The sequence below is a fragment of the Cololabis saira genome, chromosome 21 (assembly GCF_033807715.1).
Source record: "Cololabis saira isolate AMF1-May2022 chromosome 21, fColSai1.1, whole genome shotgun sequence".
NCBI lineage: Eukaryota > Metazoa > Chordata > Actinopteri > Beloniformes > Belonidae > Cololabis > Cololabis saira.
The window spans coordinates 28848340-28868021 of record NC_084607.1 but is presented as its reverse complement, the minus strand read 5'-3'; the positions used below and the strand labels follow the sequence as shown (position 1 = coordinate 28868021).

General features: G+C 41.9%; 1 protein-coding gene across 1 annotated transcript in view; it reads right to left on the bottom strand.

The window, feature by feature from the left end:
- LOC133422717 (glutamate receptor ionotropic, NMDA 2B-like) overlaps positions 1–19682 on the bottom strand; it is a 153962-nt gene that overhangs the window by 33026 nt on the left and 101254 nt on the right. The window contains exons 6-7 of the mRNA XM_061712766.1: positions 15877–16069; positions 4627–4741 (exon numbers count right to left, since the gene is read on the bottom strand). Coding sequence (XP_061568750.1) covers positions 4627–4741; positions 15877–16069 — 308 coding nt within the window. The remainder of the gene's footprint in view (positions 1–4626; positions 4742–15876; positions 16070–19682) is intronic.

Here is a 19682-nt window from a genome sequence, read left to right as displayed (position 1 = left end):
ACCAGTTACAAGAAGGACACATCATTATTGCTTCAACTATAGTTTATGATTTCGTAATCTGAAGGTGACACGTCATCGTATAAATCCACTAACACCTGCTGCTGCAGTGACAGGCCGTGTTTCACTATCATTACATATACGCTCTTAAATTCACTGCTACACTTTCTGAAGCAGGAAAGCTCCTTCTCTACCAGATTCTTTAGGGATGAATTCAGTGACCTGTGTTGACGATACCAGTGTTGTGCTAGTTACTGAAAAATAGTAACTAGTTACCGTTACTAGTTACTTCATTAAAAAGTAACTCACTTAGTAACTCAGTTACTTAGACCAAAAAGTAATGCGTTACTATGAAAAGTAACTTTTTAGTTACTTTAAAAAATATATATATATTTTAAATGCTCCCATTAATGCCCCTCTAGCCTTCATTTCCGCAGGTACTGTATGGATTTGCATTGTGCATCGTGTTCTGCTTTCTGATGGGCTAAACAGTCTCTCCGCTTCTTCACTTCCTGTGTCAATAACGTTGGTTGCTTAGCAACAAGCTGAGGAACGGGACTCTTCGATGAATCAGTCATTACAGTCTCAGATATAATCCATGGTATCTGTTGGTTTATAAGAATCTTTTTGCCCAGAAGAAAAAAGAGCGACAACAACTACCTATAACTATGTTCTTCTCTCGAAAAAACACACCTGCACTGCGGCTTTAGGAGAAAAAGACGCTACAGAGCAGCAGCAGAAGAGCAGTGAAATACGTGCGAGGCGGGGCTGATCTCTGCAATTTGAAGCCTTCTATAATAATTGTAAAAAGAATTTCACTTATCACGGGTTCTTTTTTAACGTAACCCCTGCGAAAAACCAGGGATTACTGTAATGACAATATCTCCATGTTGCGAAACTCGCCTTCTCTTGGCTCGCCATGACCGCTCATGTTTTTGAATGCACACACACTACGTTTCCTCTGGTCTCCGCGTGTGGGGAAAAAAGCTTCACTGTAGCTGCAGAAATAACGGAGTAACGCACCGTTTGGTAACAGTAATTGCGTTACTGAATTTAAAAAGTAATGCGTAAGTGTATTAGTTACCGCAAAACTAACGGTGTTACTGTAACGCGTTACTAAATAACGCGTTAGTCCCAACAGTGGACGATACAAACAACAGCGAGACGGCTGCCTGAGACTCTTTTCAACTACCATGTCTGTGTTAGCTGGGGTTCAAGCTTTTACCAGAGCTACAACAATCATATTTATACATTTCCATGACCACTGTTTGCCAACAGCTGGGAGAACCTGTTGCATGGTGTACCGAGAGCCAGTCACAAGTCTGATAGATACGAGAGGAGGAGCATCAGCAGGGAGGGATGCCAGGAGCCCGGGGAGTTCCAAAACCTCTTCACAAGTAAAGAATTTAAACTATTCTTTCCTTTGCATTTGAGAAATAAAAAAACAGATAAACCAACTAAAAAAATGTCCCAAGCGTCACTCATCAACTCCACACGCTCATACAAGCTCCCAGCATGCAGTGCAGGGAAGAGTACTGGGACCCAGAGTGGAGAATGAGAGCAAGGTTAACGTGAAGGACGGAGCTGATAAAGAGGAGAGACCAGAATTCAGATCATGAGGAGACCATAAGGTAGACACATACAGGGACAGGGAAGGGGATGGAGAGATTAATAGAAAATGAGATATGAAAACAGGAAAGTCTGCGGAGAGAAAGGGGGGGGGGTATAAAGTTAAAGGAAGGGCTAAGCAAGTGTCTGTGTAACTGAGGAAGGAAAGCAGAGACGAAGCTCATTTGCATGCAAAATGCTGGTTCTTCTGTCAAGGAGTGTCCAGCTGTATGTCTGGAGGGCCCTCCAGCTCCTATGGCTCCACTCCACTGAACAAGCATCGCCAATTAGTCAATTTCCCCCTGTTGCCACTTCATATAGAGCCACACTTGCACCTTGAGTGGAAGTGGGAGTGGAAATGGATCATTAGTTTATTGCACACGGCATATAGGCGGTGGAAGAGGACGATAGAGCTGCGTTGTGGCTATGTAAAGTCAGGTTTCCACACTCATTAAATATGCAAATGTGTTCAAACACACTGCCCTCCAGGGCACAGAAACTTGGCAAAGCAGTCTGGACTGGACACGCTGAAGCTGCGCATCCCTCGAGCACGAATTGGCCCTTTTTTGGACAAAAATGAGTGAAAGAGAAACTCGGCGATGGAGAGAGTAGAAATTGAGAGAGGTGGAAATCAGCCCGGAGGGGAATAAGCGGAACTGGACACTGGCGGAGTCTTCACACTACTTCAAAGGTGTAGTGAGTGGAAGGATGATTGTAGGAGCTGAAACTCATTAGGATCCAAGGAAAGTGGTTCAGCTTGAACCCCGGCTAAGAATTAAACATGAGCGGGGGGTGCGGGATCAGGAGGTGGAGAGAGAGGAGGACGGAGCCAGGCTGCAGAGGGGGAGAATCGGGGAGGAAGGGGGAGAAAGTGGGGAGGCAGGAGGGGAGCAACTCACCTTGTTTTCACATCAGAGGACAGAATATAGATTAGAAAGGCAGAAGAAAGAGAGAAATCCTGAGAATAAAGAATAGGGGAGTCAGAGGAGTCAGACTGCAGGACAAAGATACGACGGCGGGGGAGCGTCAGGAAACACAGCTGCATGCTGGAGATTTGTCGCGTGGCGCGTCAGGTTATTTAAGGTTGTTGGTACAGACTGTGACTTTGGATTAATGTTTTGAATATACACTTTACCGCCATCTCCTCGCACACCTTTTAACTATTTCTCATACGCGCTGTAAAATATATCTTCAAAGCTGGATCCATTTACAGAAAGCTGACTCAGTGCGCTCAGATAAAGTTTGACTTAAGTTTGCATTCTCGCTCGTACAGTTATATATTCATGGTAGCTAAAACTATCACTCTTCAGGACAGTGTTGTGCTTGAACTGTGCACATTTCTTTGCAATGGATTTATAGTGTCAACGGTAGCTGCTTATTCTGCAGGGGTTATGTGGGGACTGACTAGTTACTGCTGATCTAACTCAGGAGGTGGAGACGGCTCGGACACACCATCAATCAGTCAGAGGGCTCACTCGCAGAGACAGGCCATCATTTGTGTGCATACTTGATCCTACAGGCAACCTGAACTCAGCAATTAATTCGACCTGCATGTCTTTTTACTTTGGGAGGAAGATGGAGGGTGTAGAGATAATCCAAGCGGGCACGGCGGCATCATGAACCCCCCCCCCCACTCAGCCGTTCCTGTGTGGCCGAGCCTCCGCGTAACCAAACAGATTCAGTGCAAAAGCTAGGAAATGTGAAGTTCCCGAGCTACCGTGACCTGCTGTACACGTGTTTGGATAAGGCTTCCTCTGCCAAAACACTTAGAACTTGGCTGCCACTCAGAAACAGTGGTTTATTGCAGTTTTGCGAGATTATTAATTTATATGATAACTACAGTCTGTTTGATGTCAGAAGAAGGCAGCTTAGCAAGAGGGGGTGAATATAGAAAGCAATGCAAGACTTTTTTCTTTTCTTTTTTCATATTTATCCATTTCTTTTTTAAAGCAAAAGATGAAGTCTTGAGAATGGACATGTGGTTGACTTCAGGGATTTTCAATCATGGTGAGGAGGGCAGAGGAGGGCTTTGATTCTGGTTGGACAAAACTAGCGGATCATCTGTACGTTAACAGATCAGGTGTGCTACGGGCCTGCTGCTTAACTGCAAATGAAACATGTTTAATGAAGAACAAAACTAAAGGCTCAGCAGTGAGAGCAAAGGAGAGACTGATGCTGATGCAAAAAAACCCATAAAAGTTCATCTCTAAAGTCACACAGCTTGACACTACACAGATGAAAACAGTTCTAAATATTATAATTCACTCGTCGTGATAGTAGACTTTTGTTATTGCAAAGTATAATGCACATGCATTATGCATGCATTTTTTATTCTGTTCAAAAGGACATGCAAATTACATCGTTTTGCTCTAAAACTGTATGCACTGTATTACTCTTGAGGCTTACTTTCAGTCTTAACTTGATACGTAAATATATAAAACAGTACCACACTGATAATGTGATGTTAGATGCTGGCGTTTGCAAATATTTTAAGATTTTTTTGCTAGAAATTTTAAACATAATAAAACAGTGGAATTGCAGTAAAAGCAAAATACAAGGCTGACTGTGTTTAAAATAAATAAATAAATAAAACCCTTTACAAGGTTTTTGAATGAAAATGGCTGCAGAGTAGCAATCTTTCTGCATCAGCACTTTGAAGCTTTTGCTGAATTGTATCACTCAAAGGCACCTTCACTGAGTTGATAATATCTAATCACAGGAGCGCCCGTAAGCTTATCAGACTTAAAACGCTTAAAAAGTCCAAATCAGATGATAAAAGATCCAAATGGAAACATACTGTCACAGACTTAACACAAGAACTCACTGACAGTTCCTCATTACATGTTTTAACAGTCCTGTCATTATTTTACTGCAAACAAAATTAGGATTGACTGCATTGTAAAAGAAAAAAGCAGATACTGATGATGTAATGTTGTTGTCTTTTAACCTTTTTTCCCATCAGAAGTTGAAACTGAACTGCAAACACAGGAGCATGCACATGCACGGCTCTCTTTGTCTCACCCTGTCCCACTGTCTGTCTTTGTTGAGCAGAATAATAACAAGCTTGGGATGCATCTGGTATCCGTCCTCGCTGAACGACAGATTACGCCCCTCGAACGTCACATTCATCAGGTACCTGCAGGGGGAAGCAGTGAGGGGGGGCAGAGAAACAGGCTGATTGAGACACAAGTTTGCTGAAAAAGCCATTGATGGTCACATATATGTCTCATTCAATCAACAACCCAAATTCCTCTATAAAATACAAATAAATGCAAAAAGCAATGTTTTAATGCCATGAATCATGATTTTATTTAAATTAAAGCAAAAAAAAAATATATGAAATGTTAAAAATATGACATTTCACTATTTCATGAACTATATTAGCACATTTAAAGTTTAATGGCAGAAACACGTCCCCAAAAAAGACATGAGGATCTAACAGGGCCAAAGAGTGAGTGGTACTCTAAAGAAACACCTGGAGGAACGTCTTGCACTTAAATAGCTTAATTGACAACAGATTAGCGGCATGACTGGATAGAAAAAGAGGATCTTAGAGAGGGGCAGGGTTTCTCAGAAGAAAAGATAGGCAGAGGTTCTCAGATCTAAGGAAAAGAAAATGCCAGAATACTATTTTCAATTTAAATTAGCAAAGACTAAAATCTCATCATCTACAGTGCATAGTACCATCAAAAAATAGAGTTGGGAGAAACCCCTTTGCACAAGGTCAAAAATCAGTAATAGGAACGTGATGCTGTTGTCAAAGCTGATTTAAAAGGGATTGACTGGAACTAGAAAAAGGCATGTGGTCAGGTTAGCTGACATTTGGAGTCCTTACACGTGGACGTCGTCTCCTCCATACCAAAGGCAGGGAGAACCACCGGCTTGTTATCAGGGCCCATCTTTAGTATTATAGGTGCCTTAGTGCCTGTTGAATGGACATCTTACATCTTTTTAAGGATGTGCTTTTTTTCCGCGAGACATTCTACACATTCCTAATCCATCACCAGAGATGGTTTCTGAGGTGAAGAGTCTGGATGCTGAACTGTCCTGCCAGATCTTTCACCAAATTAAAACGCCAATCGATCCTAATCTGATATGAGACAAGAATGGGACAATATTCCTCTCAAAGTCTCTTCGGTTCCCAGAAGTATACGAACTGTTAAAAGGAGAAGAATGCTACACAGTGATAAAGATCGCTTGCTCCTAACTTTGTTGACATGTGTTGCTGCCATTGAATTGAAAATTCCTTTCATTTTCTTAAGATTGAAAAATTCCTCAGTATAAAAACTTGATGTTTTCCTTTTTAGAATTATTAATAAAATGTGCATTTATGAGATTTGCAAATCATTGTATTTTGTTTTTATTTACATTTACACCGTCCCAAATTTGTTGGTGTCGGGGTTTTAAAGTAGCAGGCGGACACAAGCGATGGGTAACTTAAGTAGGATTTAATCCAGAAGTCAGAGTGTTTAGGCGCACGCAGAGACGCAGGTTAGTTAGCTTGATGAACATACAACATGTGGACCGAACAATACTAAACAAAGAACCGGGGACGGTGCAGGGTATAAATAGGCATGAGACCAGACGGAGGTGATGGAGGCACAGGTGCAGTCTGGAGAAGGAGGACTGAGGAATGCTGGGAGTTGTAGTGTCAGGACCGGTGATCCGGCTGGCCATGATGACCATGGTAGCGGGGGAGGAGCGGGCATGACATTTGGAAGGGAGATTTTTCATATATCCCATCCAATGTCTCCGTTACCCAGACATGATGGTTTTTGGTACGGTTGTCATGGAATCTGCTTGTTGCTCTTCTCTTGAAAAACCTTTGTTTCATCTTTGCCCGTGTCAAGTTGATTTCATCCTCCCACCCAGCTGTTATTAGCCATTGATCAACCTGACTTCTAAAGTCCTGCTTTGTTCTTGGATCCTGCTTTCTCTGTCTGCCTGGTTTGGACCTCGATGTGTTTGACTTACCTTTACAGGTCCACCGCTGCAGTTTCCCTGTACGCTCTCTTATATTTACACAGACACAGCATGGTTTCAATCTCAGAGACAGGACATCAAATCCATACTCAACTGAGAAATCAATACCAGATGATGTCTAACAATCGTTTCCATGAATAGATTAATATATTTGTACATAATGTACATAAAGCTTCCAGAGCAGCAGGTTGAAATTTCAAAATATTAGGATTATATATATTAGGAATATTAGGCTTATTTCTAGGGGGGGGGGGGGTGTTTGTGGAGTGTATACTTTATGTTAACGCCTAAATTAAAGTTCAAAGTCTACACTTGCTCACACATTGATTGTTTTAGAATTGCGGTGGTGTACAAAGCCAAAATGATAAAACCCTTTTGGACCGAACTGTTTCTGATTTTTCATGTTTCATCTCTGCATTGGTGCAAAACCAAGCAACACATTCTCATGTTCAGCTCCCCACATACAGTAACATGGCTTGATCAAGAGTTGCAGTTGTTACCTATTACACACTTATCATACCAACGTGTAACGCAGCAGTTAACACCTGCTTCCTGTTGAGTGAGATCTTTTAATAACCAACAGCACAAACACATATGGTACAGTAGGATGGTGGGACTTTGTAAAGACTCATTTGAATACTTTGAACATTGAAAAGTTGCCACCAATGGGGTCGTAAGACGTGAGAACAAGCTGAGTGGGTCAAAAACTGAAGATAATGAGAAACAGCTTGAATAACACGGTCCAAGGGTACAAACAATTGAATTACACTTGACTTGTTTTCATCTCTATTAAAACTGGAATAATTTAGATATCTTATATAAGGTCAAGTGCAGGAGAATTACTTATTTGGGAGTTTTAATTGGGCAACCACCAGGGATTTCTGGAAATAACTTATTCCAACCAAGACATAATGAATAACCCTCCCATTAAAAACACAATAAATAACTACTTAACAAGCTTTAGAATCAGTGAAAGGTGGATTTTATAGCTTTGTTACACAAATTCAGACTATTTCAGGCTGTTTCCAGTATTTAACTACATTAATTGTCTTCTATCTTCTTGCTTGATGGATATTTATTGGACAAAGAAGTGATTTAATTAAAGAAAATCGGCATATGTTACCTAAATATTACACGAAAATAATACATTTCACATTTTTTTCATTTTGAAGCTGATTTTTTCTGGAAACTTAAAGGCTCTTTAACCGTCTGAATACAGTAACTTTTACAGAGAGGAATGAAGAAAGACAGGCAGATGCATTTGTTTTATTGACCTGTGTGGATTTTTAGGTCTGTGTACTCCATCTGCTCTCCTCCTTTCTGCAAAAACCATCTTCTTTTTGTCAAGTGAAATAATTTCACTTCTATAATGAAATGCCATGCAGCTTTGGAACAGGTTTTTTTGTCTCGCAGTGATTATGACTGGTGCGCGTGGGAGTGTGTAAGCGCACGTACAAGAAAAAATACATATGTTTATGTCAGGTAAGATCATCTCTCATACACTCTCTCAACTCTTTCCAACCGTACCATCCACTCCCCCTCCCTCTCTGAGGCTGTTTCCATGGAAACAGTGCCTCAAAACCATGCACAGCACATATATGTAGATGTATAAACTAGTGGTAAATGATGAAATCTTTTTGAGATCTATCTATCTATCTATCTATCTATCTATCTATCTATCTATCTATCTATCTATCTATCTATCTATCTATCTATCTATCTATCTATCTATCTATCTATCTATCTATCTATCTATCTATCTATCTATCTATCTATCTATCTATCTATCTATCTATCTATCTATCTATCTATCTATCTTGATTTGAGTGACACATGTAATCCAGCAATTACTCTAATGCCAGCTCCTGTACTCTATTTCCTGTATTAAATATTGATATTTTCGGTGGACCGCGAGGATCAGAATCCTCCAGCATCGTACCGTTCACGAGTCCAGCAAACAGCGCCATCCTGTAGCGTGTTGGCATCGATACAAAGTGAATAGAATCTGCTGCATAAATCATGAGCCATTTACAAAAAATGATTTGACGTTGTGGCCCCTTTAATCTCCACTGTGCAAAGCTATTGTACAGTTCAGGGGCGTGTGTGTGTGTGTGTGTGTGCGTGTGTGTGTGTGTGTGTGTGTGTGTGTGTGTGTGTGTGTGTGTGTGTGTGTGTGTGTGTGTGTGTGTGTGTGTGTGTGTGTGTGTGTGTGTGTGTGTGTGTGTGTGTGTATGTGTGTGTTTGTGTGTGTTTGTGTGTGTGTGTGACAGCAGCGAAACATAAGCATAAGTGTGTTGCCATGGCAGCCACAACCGCTGCGATCCGCGAGCCAGTGTGGCGCGTTACTATGGTAACGGTAATCTCGCAGAGGGTGGGAAAGAGACAGAGACGGAGAGAGAGAGAGAGATAGGTGGGATTCAGTGAAAAGAGAGGGAGGGGATGGGGCGCGCCACGCTGCAACGGACTCTTCCCTCGCCTCCCCACGCAGTGTGAGTGCTGTGTTTACAGCAGAGCCTGCCCTCGCTCACCTGCTGTGACCTTCCTGTATCACCACCAACACAATTGGACACATGCATACCTCCATATCCTCAAACTGTGCTGCTCAGCGTTTGCACGAATAAAAAAAACCCAACACAAATTAAAACTGGATGACAGTCAGTCACCTTCGCTGCCTTGCTCTCTTTCTCCCACCCAAGAACCCGCCACGTTGTGGAACTCTGTCAGGTTCAAGTTGGAGGAGAGCGTCTCAGCTTTACTACTGTACGGACGGCGTATTAAAATGCAAACAGCAGCAGCAGCTGTCTCCACCTGGCGAACAGAAGCCAGTGACACTGACCGCAGTCCGACACATGCAGTGGCGCTCTCCATCCACTCTGCAGCAACATCTTCCCCCCTCACCGACTGTCTCACACACTCCTGAAACATTTAGGACCGTTCAGTGTATCTATTGTGTCTGCTTTTCTACGAGAGGGACTCGGTGAACGCTTCAGCAAACCAGAGCAGCCTACACAGACAAACATGCTCGCTCCGTGGCCTGACACAGATATGTTTTAGCGCATGTTCTGCTGTGAATAATGGAGGAGTTGCGTGAAATATTGATAAGTCAGTTTTAATAAATTAACCCCGACATTAATTAGTCATGAATTACACTCCTCAGCAATTACTGTAGTATTGGATTTGTGTAGGATGAGCTATATGAATAATGGCAACACAACCCATATGGCGTTGTGCTGTGGAGGCAGGGAAGCATATTGTGGGTCGCTGCATGCATACTTGGGGTGTAAAGTGTGAACGGGAGACAACACGTGAATTAGTTTTGTGTGCATGCGTATGCAGTGTATGCACATGCACAAAACAACGGGAATTATACATTTTGAAAAGGGAGAAACCCCTTTACCCCTGGGTAGACAAAAGACTGACTGAAATTGCACCAAGATGTGTCTAGAATGATTATTTTAATGATTCATTCAAAATTGCAGCCTTTCAACTGACTGGATTTGCTACTTTGTGGTAATCATATATACCTGAGACATTTCTATTTTATTATTTTATTTTGATAGGAAATATATTTTAGACTGAAACCCTGAAAAGCCTTAAAAACCAAATGTATGTACGAACAAATCAAAACATTCACGAGCGTAATGTCGGATGAAATAAGGAAAGAAAAGCAACAAAGCATAGGGAAAGTTATGCACATAATGGCGTGCTGAAACCAGTCAGAAACTTTGTGAAAGAACTCAATAAACCTGAAAAAATGAGGGAAATTAAGTGACTAAGATAGAAAAAGAAGACAATGGCAGAGCTTCTTAGTCTGTCTTGCGTTGGCAGGTTTCTAACGGGGTGAAATGACCAGGAAGTTTCAAAGTGGCAGCCGTGTGAAATAGTTCATTTTCTCCAAAATGGAAAGGATAGAAGCATCAGTGCTCTCTTTATTATCTTCTTTAGCAGGAGAAACACTGAACTTCTTTATGGATCAACACCACATCCTGTCCTGTCACTCGAACTGCGATTTGAGTAAATGAGGAGGGAAAGTATGAGCAGAGTGAAATGTAGTTTGACTTCTCATTGCAGCATTATCGTCTTTTCCTTGTCTTTACAAATACCTCCTATCAGCTCATGATGACTTCCAACAAGGTTAAGCAAAAGTTCTAATCAAAGACACACATGTCCATTGAGCTGGCTGACACTTTCACAGTTTAACAGGGTCATGATGCTGCGTGTTCTGCACCCACAAACATACACATGCTCTTCTGAAAGCCTTACCAAAGGCACAGAAGATCAGAAATGTCCAGTTTAAAGGCACTTGACACCTTTCCAACTTTCATCTGGACCCTGTCCACGCTTGTCAAGGTCAGGGCCGCTGTTGTCAAACTAGTGCCGCTCACGCAGATGTCTGCAGCTCACCAGAGTCTTCCTGACTCTGTCTTTCAGTCACTGGGGTTGGATTTCTCCCTCTCCTTTCTGCTATCATCATTTTCCAGCCTCGTACTGTGGCATTAGCTGGAATTTCACAGTCCCGGCTACAATGGACTTAATTTACTTAGTGGAGCGACGCGTCCTTCTCTTGTGGTATTCTACGACGCACTGAGGGCTAAACAAGGGAAAGAGTGAGGGGATCAATGTAATGTATCGTGTCAGCTGGATGTCCACGAACATACAGCAATTCATTCACACAACAGTAGGAAGAAATTTAAAGTAGATATGATTTACATAATCCCAGCATCACTTACTGACTAAACAGATTTGAATTTACAAGCTTGTAAAAAATATTTTGTGTGATCCAGCTGGGATAGCAATCCCAAGGATGTGACACGCTTCTTTTCATTGCTCAGCAGTGGATAGGAATGTCCTGATAAAATTTAGTTTCTCATTTAGCTTTAAAATGGACGACTGCGTTCTCGTCTTACTGTTATACAGATTCATATTTTGTTCTTTTAAAGCAAAACAAAGCTGGGGAATAAATCTGAAATCAGAAATCAGAAAAAGGCCAGGCCCGTTCTGCAAGTGCATTCATGATCAGGTATTAAATTGCTGTTCTCTGTTAAATGGTTTTTGTGCTTTGAGAGGCCTATATTCACAAAATCCTTAAAATCAGAGATTTCTGAACTGTTCCTCCAGATTGTTTCAGGGGATATTTGGAATAAATCAAGAGAAAAAAAAATGTTTGAACACTATGGGCCAAATCCACAAAGAATAGATTGCGCCCGCAAATAGCTCTGTGAATTGCGCCGCATTTGCGCCTGCAATTTGCCCCGCTTTAAGGTCCTATTCACAAAAGATTTTGCTCTAATGATATGCCGGCGCAAACACGCCCATAAAGTTTTGCAGCTGAGGGCAATTTTCCCTTGTCTGAGTAAGTGAGCGGAGCTGTTTCCAGTGTTCTCCATATTTCAGCACACACATTGGTCCATAATGAAAACTGCAGACAGCACAACAGCCTCAACTTTCACGTATTTGTACTTCTCTAGTATTTCGCATGTATGACATAAGCTAATGAAATGTCAAATGTTAAGAGGCTGTGCGCATTTACGCACAAGGCACAGCACCGGTCACTTCATTAACACCGGATCGGGATCAGATCAGGATCTGACGGTAATTCATGTTCTGTGTTTTGCTACACACACCTACAGGTCAGCTGTTAAACACACACATTCTAGATTTATATGTTTATATGGTGGAATTGTTTGTAATAAAGCAGCCCCTACTGTATGGATGAATCCTGAGCTCCGTCCTGTTATTTTTATTTTTAAATCCGAGATAAGTCCACAACCCCACTTGATCTGACTGTGTACAGTCATGTCTGACTATAGATTTCACCCTTAATATCATTCAGTATCACACAGGCTTGAATGATATTGAAGAGAGAGAGAAACAGATACAGAGCGGGAGTGAGGAGTGAGTTTGCGCGCAGTTAATACACGCTTCGAAAAGACGGTATTTGCTCCACTATTTTTGCGTGTGGCAAATAGCGCTGGCCTTTGTGAATTAGACGGTTTTTGCAATGAGGCTTATTTGCATAGAAAGGGGGCAATTTTGCGCCGAATGTATGAATATTACCTAATTTACATGCATGCAAATGGCACAGGCACACCATGACACTATTTGCTTGGCAGCGCAGTTTGTGATGCAATTCGCCCTTTGCGGGTGCTTTGTGAATTAGACGCTCTCTTTTTGTCTCATTTGCACCGGTTTAGCGGCCGCAAAAGCCGCACAATCCTTTTGTGGATTTGGCCCTATCTCTCTGGATCTCACTTCAGCAAAGGGTAACTGGTGGTGTTGCAGCTCCCAGTTGTTCATTTAGCTTCCAGTATATAGACTGTAGGCCAATTGCTAATCTCTTGATTGAACACTCAACGACAAAGGTTATCACCAAACAAATTTAGTTAGGGCAGCGAGGGGCGAAGGATCTCAGCAGCACTCGCAACTGATCTAATCAACGACACAGCTAAATTGATTATAAAACTGCAGGTTTGGAGTGCAGACAATGGCTGGGGAGGAGCAGAACAGCGGAGATGAGAGGAAAATCACCAGAGGAAGAGCAGTGGAGAGGTGCGAGGCGATAAAGTGGGAATATTCAAAGCAGAACGGAGGAGGGCAGATGTGTGAAAGAATACCGGGGCAGAACAAAAGACAAGACTGTGGGGCGAGAGAGAATAAAGGCGGACATGATGGGGTTAGAGGGAAGCTGAGCAGAGCAAAGAGCAGGGCAGGACACGGCAGAAAGGACAATAAAGAGTTGAGATAAACAAAGCGGCGGTGCACAGCAGACCAGAGTCAGGCACACAAGCTCAAACGGGGGAATTATATTCTGGGGCTGGAGCAGCTGCCGTGAACTCTGCTGTAATTTCAAAGCACTAAGAAGAGGTGAGACAAATTCAGAGCGTTTGTGAGCCCCAGACAAGGGCTGAAATGACATCTGAAGAGCACACTGGAACACAAAACAAAGCCTCATGGCCTCCAGGATGTAGTAACAGGCCACAGAAAAAAAGGAAAAAAGGTGAGCATGTGTTTCTGCAGCAGAGTCCCATTTTCACCTGCTGCCACGCAAGTATGAGTGTGTACACGTGCATTTGTGGGAGAAGTTGTGTCTGTTACTAGAAATAAAACTGTGGATGAATTCAGGAAAACCTCAAACAGAAAGAGACTGCAGAGAAATGCTGTTAAAAAGTAAAAAATTAAGGTTTTAATTCGTGCTCAAGTATATGACACGTGTGTCTCCCATGGTGCAGTTTCTTTTCAAAACCACAAGTAGAAAACCAAATCTGACTACAGTAACCAAAGCTGTGTCCTAAAAGGGACACAGTCTTGTCAGCACACACTTGCCTTTCTTACAGCGAGTCTCTCTCTCTAAAAAAGCAACCAATAGCCACAGACATTCAGCCAGCATGCAGAGAGGTGGAGGGGTGACGCTGCTCCTGAACACAATGCTGTACAGAGCTGTGGAGCTCAGTGCGGCCAGGGATGGTGTTCACCAACTGAAACACCATTGGGACCAATTAGGCGGCGTGCAGAGCAAAGCCCAGCAGAACGCTGCGCTTCAAAGGTTCAAAAGGCCCTGATGCTGAAACGGACAGCTGAGGGGGTGGGCTTGGTTTTCCTGCGGAGGGGGCATGTAAAGGAGGTTACTTTGTGTGTGAGGTATTATTTCATGAAGGGAGGTTGATCACAGTATCCAGGGCACGGACGTGCATGTGTGGTTTTGCATGTTTGTGTGTCTTTGTACCAGCATCTGCTGCGTCTGTGACGGAGCTGATCAGTGCCAGGATGCTCCACCGATGCATGACCACCTGAACATGTGCATTAAAAAGCTGCTGCTTGTAGCATTTTAGCATCCATAAATCATTGTCACATTAATTTGGATGCTTAAACGTAAGTACATACCTACACCAATGAAAGCACAGCTGCAGGATATGACCTCCACACTGTACAGCACTGAATGCTTTGCACTGGGGAGTCAGTTTTTATGGATATGTGCTGTGATTTCTTCAGGGGAAAAAGCAAGATGGTTTTTCTGCATATTCAGTAGCAGAAAAGGGACCATTGTTCCTTCTAAGTTTATCTTTTTATGATATATTCGTATTGATATATATTTATTTTACATACAAGTGGCAACAACCCACGGCCAGCATAAAGCTTCGTGGGAAGATTAGTTTAAAATCGAAATAATACCTCAAGGAGTTCCGTAATATATGTAACAGACATATTACTATTATCTAAGTTTAGTTCAGTTTATTTTTTTCTGTCCGCTTGAGCCATGTGCTGCTCTACGGACAAACTTTCACTGTTTCACCTTTTGTTGCAAAAACGCACATTTGTAAAACAGGCCACAAAAACGCACATCTCTGCCAGCCCAGTCACACAAAAGAAAAGTATTTGTCCACATGTCCACAAACGTACCAGCTTCATGATGAGTACCCTTGTTGTTTGTGATGACGCATCATGTAATTTGTGACTCTTGCATGTAATATAAAATCAAGACATGTTACAAGTCGCAAAGGACAATGTAGAATTGTAGCCTTCTTTAAGCCTTGAAAGTGTAGCCTACTAACTGAATCATCTTTTGATGATGACTGACTGGTAATTCACATGCAAAATGTAGGAAAGGTCCTTTTTCTTCATTTTCGAGCCTTTATTGCAAAATTACCACAATTTTCATTGTGGAGCAGTGCTAAAAAATTTAACTACTGGAGCTGTTTATTCTATTTACATAAAACATGCATCCTTGTGGAGTCAAAGGAATATTTTCAACTAAGGTTTACGTAATTACGGTAGTTCTGTTAAATGAACATTATTGCTTTTAACTAACAAAATACAATTACATATTGGGAGCATGCAGACACGATTAAACAATAATTTTTTTAAGCGTGTAGCTCATTACCTTTTGTGAAACTGCACGTTATCTCTTAGCTGCTGCATTAAAGTAGATGTGGTATTTAAGATGTGGTACTTTAAGATACTATTTAAGATACTATAACAACCACTACGTTTGCTTGTTATAGTTACTGTCCCATTACATTTGAAAGTTGTAATAAAGTTTTATCAGAAAGCACGTGTTATAAACTATTGTCGTTGAATATTCCGAAAAAAGGATGTTTTGTTTTTTCTCGCAGAATGTCCTTAATTTAAATCTGTCATTGAAATATGTTATAAAAACCCAACTTTCCTGTCTACTTTTTACACGTGCAATGATGCAATGATTGGCAATGATTTTTTTAAAAAGCACTACAAATGTACAAGTCCTGTGTCTCTTCATGGCTCTATGTACACAGAGACGTGGTTAAATCTTACCTGAGCACTTCGTTGGGGTTGCCTGAGATGGGGGTCTTCTTGTCCGGAGCTCCGTGGCATTCAGATTTCAACAAGGTGTGAGGCCCGCGGTCCATCATCATGGTGGAGGTTGCCATGGTGATGATGGCCACACCGTCCCGAACACGAGCCTCTAGGTTGTAGTCCCACTCGTCGTAGGAGACGGAGAGAAGACCTGGGTGGACAAAAGAAGAAGAGATGCCACTTAGAAAGAAGAAGAAGGGGTGGGAAGAAGAAAAAAACAGCGGCAGGTGGTGAAGAAGAAGTGAGAGGTCAGGTATGAGAGAAAATAAGAAGGGAAAAAAAGTGTTTAAGGTAAATAAGATATGATAATGAGAGGACTAATTTTAAACAGAAAAAGTGGAGACACAATGAGGAGATGGAGAGAAAGCAAAACGGAGGTGGAGAGAGATGGATTTTAGTGATGGGGTATGTATGTGAGAAAGCTGAAGAATTAAAAATAGGATCAAGAGGAGAAAGAGCATATACTACGTGATGATTCAGGGAGCTGATGACTAACACTCGCATTCTGTCTGACTAAGTTTCTATCACCTTGCTGTGTTTGTCCATCTGTCTGTCTAAATCACTGTCTGTCTCTGTTGGCCTTTGTGTTATCTGTAGCCCCGCGCCCCTGTCTCCCTGACTCCTGTCCACTGTTTGACAATATGTCAGATGCTTATGAACATTTATTTGTAGATCTCTCTGCCTCATTGCCCCTCTCTCCCCGTGCCCTTTGGAAAATGTATCCGACTGTTGCCAGCATGTCTGTTGTTGCACCAGCGTGACCTGTTAAAAGCAAGCATTTGGATCACCCAAGTCGCGGGATGGTGTTTAATCTTTTAATTTTTTTAGCTTTAGTGCCATTGTTCATGCAGATACGGCTGGGCGATCACATCTCATGATGGGCCAATAATTTGTTGGTGAAATTGCTCTTTTAAACAGCCATGAATGGTAATAAAGTCACTTACATACCTAGTACATTTTAACCTCATCTGGGTCTAAGAAAAAAGCAGTTTAGAAAGGATTCATAATTCACACATTCTTAAAAAATGTCTTGCAGTGTTTGTTATTACATATTCTGCTGGACTACCTTTAGCTTTGATTATGACATGCAAGTATTGTGGTATAATAAAGAGACGTTTATGCAACGTTACAGGGATCGTTTCCAACCAGACGTGCATTCATTTTTCATGAAGGTCTTGTCCTGAAGATGGGAGAGTTGTATTGCTGCATGAAATCCTCTCTAGCGCATCTGAAAAAGTTCCTCAGTGAAGTCTCGTGATCGCTTTCACAAGAGGAGCTCCATGAATCCTGACATTGTCATCTTGGAAGATGCTCGTACCGTTAAGGAATAAGAAGGGGAAACCGGATCATCCAGTATGTTCAGCTGATCCTGTTTCTGTGACACATTGGACTTGCATAGTAGACACAAGCATGAGGGCAGCATCCCTTCATCTAACCGTGATGGTCCACTACAGAATCTGGACACATCAGACAACGTAACATTTTTCCTTTACTCCAAGGTCAAATGCTCCATAATGTGCCTTTTTCTCTCCATCTACCTGACTAATGAAATGTTTTCTTAAGGGGGCACATCTTCACAATATGAAGTGAGCTCAATATGTTCTCTTCATATTGTATCTGCAGAAGTGCGCGTTCTTTCTCTATCAAATACTGCAGTTCCTTCTCTAATTTTCTTCAGTTACATCTGACTGAACATTTTTAATGAGCTCTAATTAAGATTATTCACATTTTTTTTCAACCACACTTTTTCCACAAGATGATGGTTAAGCACTATATTTCCAGGTTTTGATAATAAATTGCACATTTCTTAACAGGGCCAATGGGCAGAGTCACAGGATGCTTCTCCAGAGATGGTCGTCTCATGCATCAGTTGGGGTCAAATAAATAGTTTCCAAGTTTCCAACTGAAACATATTCATCATTGCAGAATTCAAAGTCTTACACAAAGATGCTTTTGCACACGGAGAGGACGAGGTTTGAACCAGTGACCTTCCGGTCCGGAGGAGAGCCAGTCACCGTTGATTGATGACACAGTGCACATTACCTTGTGCATAATGTTTATCTCTTTTTAATGATTAGTCAGCGGACCGGTTTCAGAATTTCATCACGTAAGAGCTAAATTATTGCTTTTGTGCCCTGTAAACAAGGACTCTAATTATTCTGCAACTTTAGTTATGGTTAAGGGTAATTGGTTCACACTTACGTAGGTTCTTCAATGTGTTCATCATCTATCCAGTGACACAACTCAGGCAGTGCTTCTTTTTATATATACACTATGCACTTTATACACAGTGTTTTAGCTTATCTTTCTGCAATCACACCACGCTGAACACATCAGGGGGCAATATAAGGGTTCAATGTCGTGGCCAAGGACACTCGGACAGGTGTGAGGCTGGAGATCGTGGTGAGGGACCACCTAGTGAGCTTTGCTTCCCCAGCATCATTAGAAACACATTCATTCCTTTGGTTTCAGGGCTTGAAGGAGCCCAAAAGTGTAAAAATATTCACCAGTAAATCAGAAATCAACCTTTTTATCCGCTCGGGACATTTGAGATATATCAAATAGTGCTGATGAGGCAAGCAAGCAAGCGGCCCGTGTACTGAGGCTACAGTCCTCCTGCAGCAGTCGCAGGTTCAAGTCCCGGCCTGCAGCCCTTTGCTGCATGCCGTTCCCATTCTCTCTCTCTACCCCCTTCCTGTCTACACTTATAAATAAAGCCCACTAGAGCCACAAAATCCTTAAAAAAAAAAAAAAAAAAATAGTGCTGATGAATTTGGTTACTCGTCACTGTTGAATATGAACATTAAAACAGATACGTAACCATTGGTACTTGTTGCTTTAAAACAATGCATATTTTATTATACGATATGCAAAACCCTTGAGAAGTGATAGCAGGTCATTATGCATAGAAATCCAAGTCTAAATCCTGCAACAAACAACAATGCAGCGTGTTATTTAGAATGGGATGGATGGCAAAGTGTAAAAATGTTTAATCTGGGTTGTGCCAATCAAGGAGTTGTCATGCAGAATAATTAAAGGTAACAAAGTCTGAGCTTTGCACAAGGTATATCAGGCAGTATATTCAGGAGTAGTCTGTGGCATAAATGCAAAAGTCTTAACCCAGGTACGCGCACTTTTCTGACTTGTAATTTAGGGATTTGTCTGTTTGATGCGTCTGTGTTCAGAACATGTCCAGCATTCACGTGAATTCATCGTGTCAGCCGGCTCTTCGCCCTCCAATCAGTTCTTCTCTCTGTGTTTCAGTTGGTCTGCATCTATCTGACAGTGTATGACCACATGTCACCCAGTCCACTACCATGTCAGTGGGCATAAATAGACAAGCAGCCTGGCAACCTGCCCTCCTCGCGGGGCCTTAGCACTGACAGCTCCAGTCCTGCAGGACCACATCTAAAAATCACACATCGTCGACACTTCCTCCCCACTCACTCACATTGCTTGTTCCTTTTTACACACTTCGCTTTTATTGTGTTTCGTAGGAGATTCTGTTCCAGGAACACGTACGTGTGCCCTGGCTGTTCTTTTCCACATCTTTCGGGACATGTTTAAATGTCACAATAGAAGACATTTGGACTGGCTGTGTTAAAACTGAACATGGCTTTTGCTTCTGTAAAGCTTTTTTTTTTTTTTCTTTTGGCGTGGCTGCTTTTTGTGCTTCTTTAAAAGCCTGCTGTGACACATACCCACACATATACACATGCACAAGAAACAGGACAAAACAATAATGAAATCACTGTAGACGTACA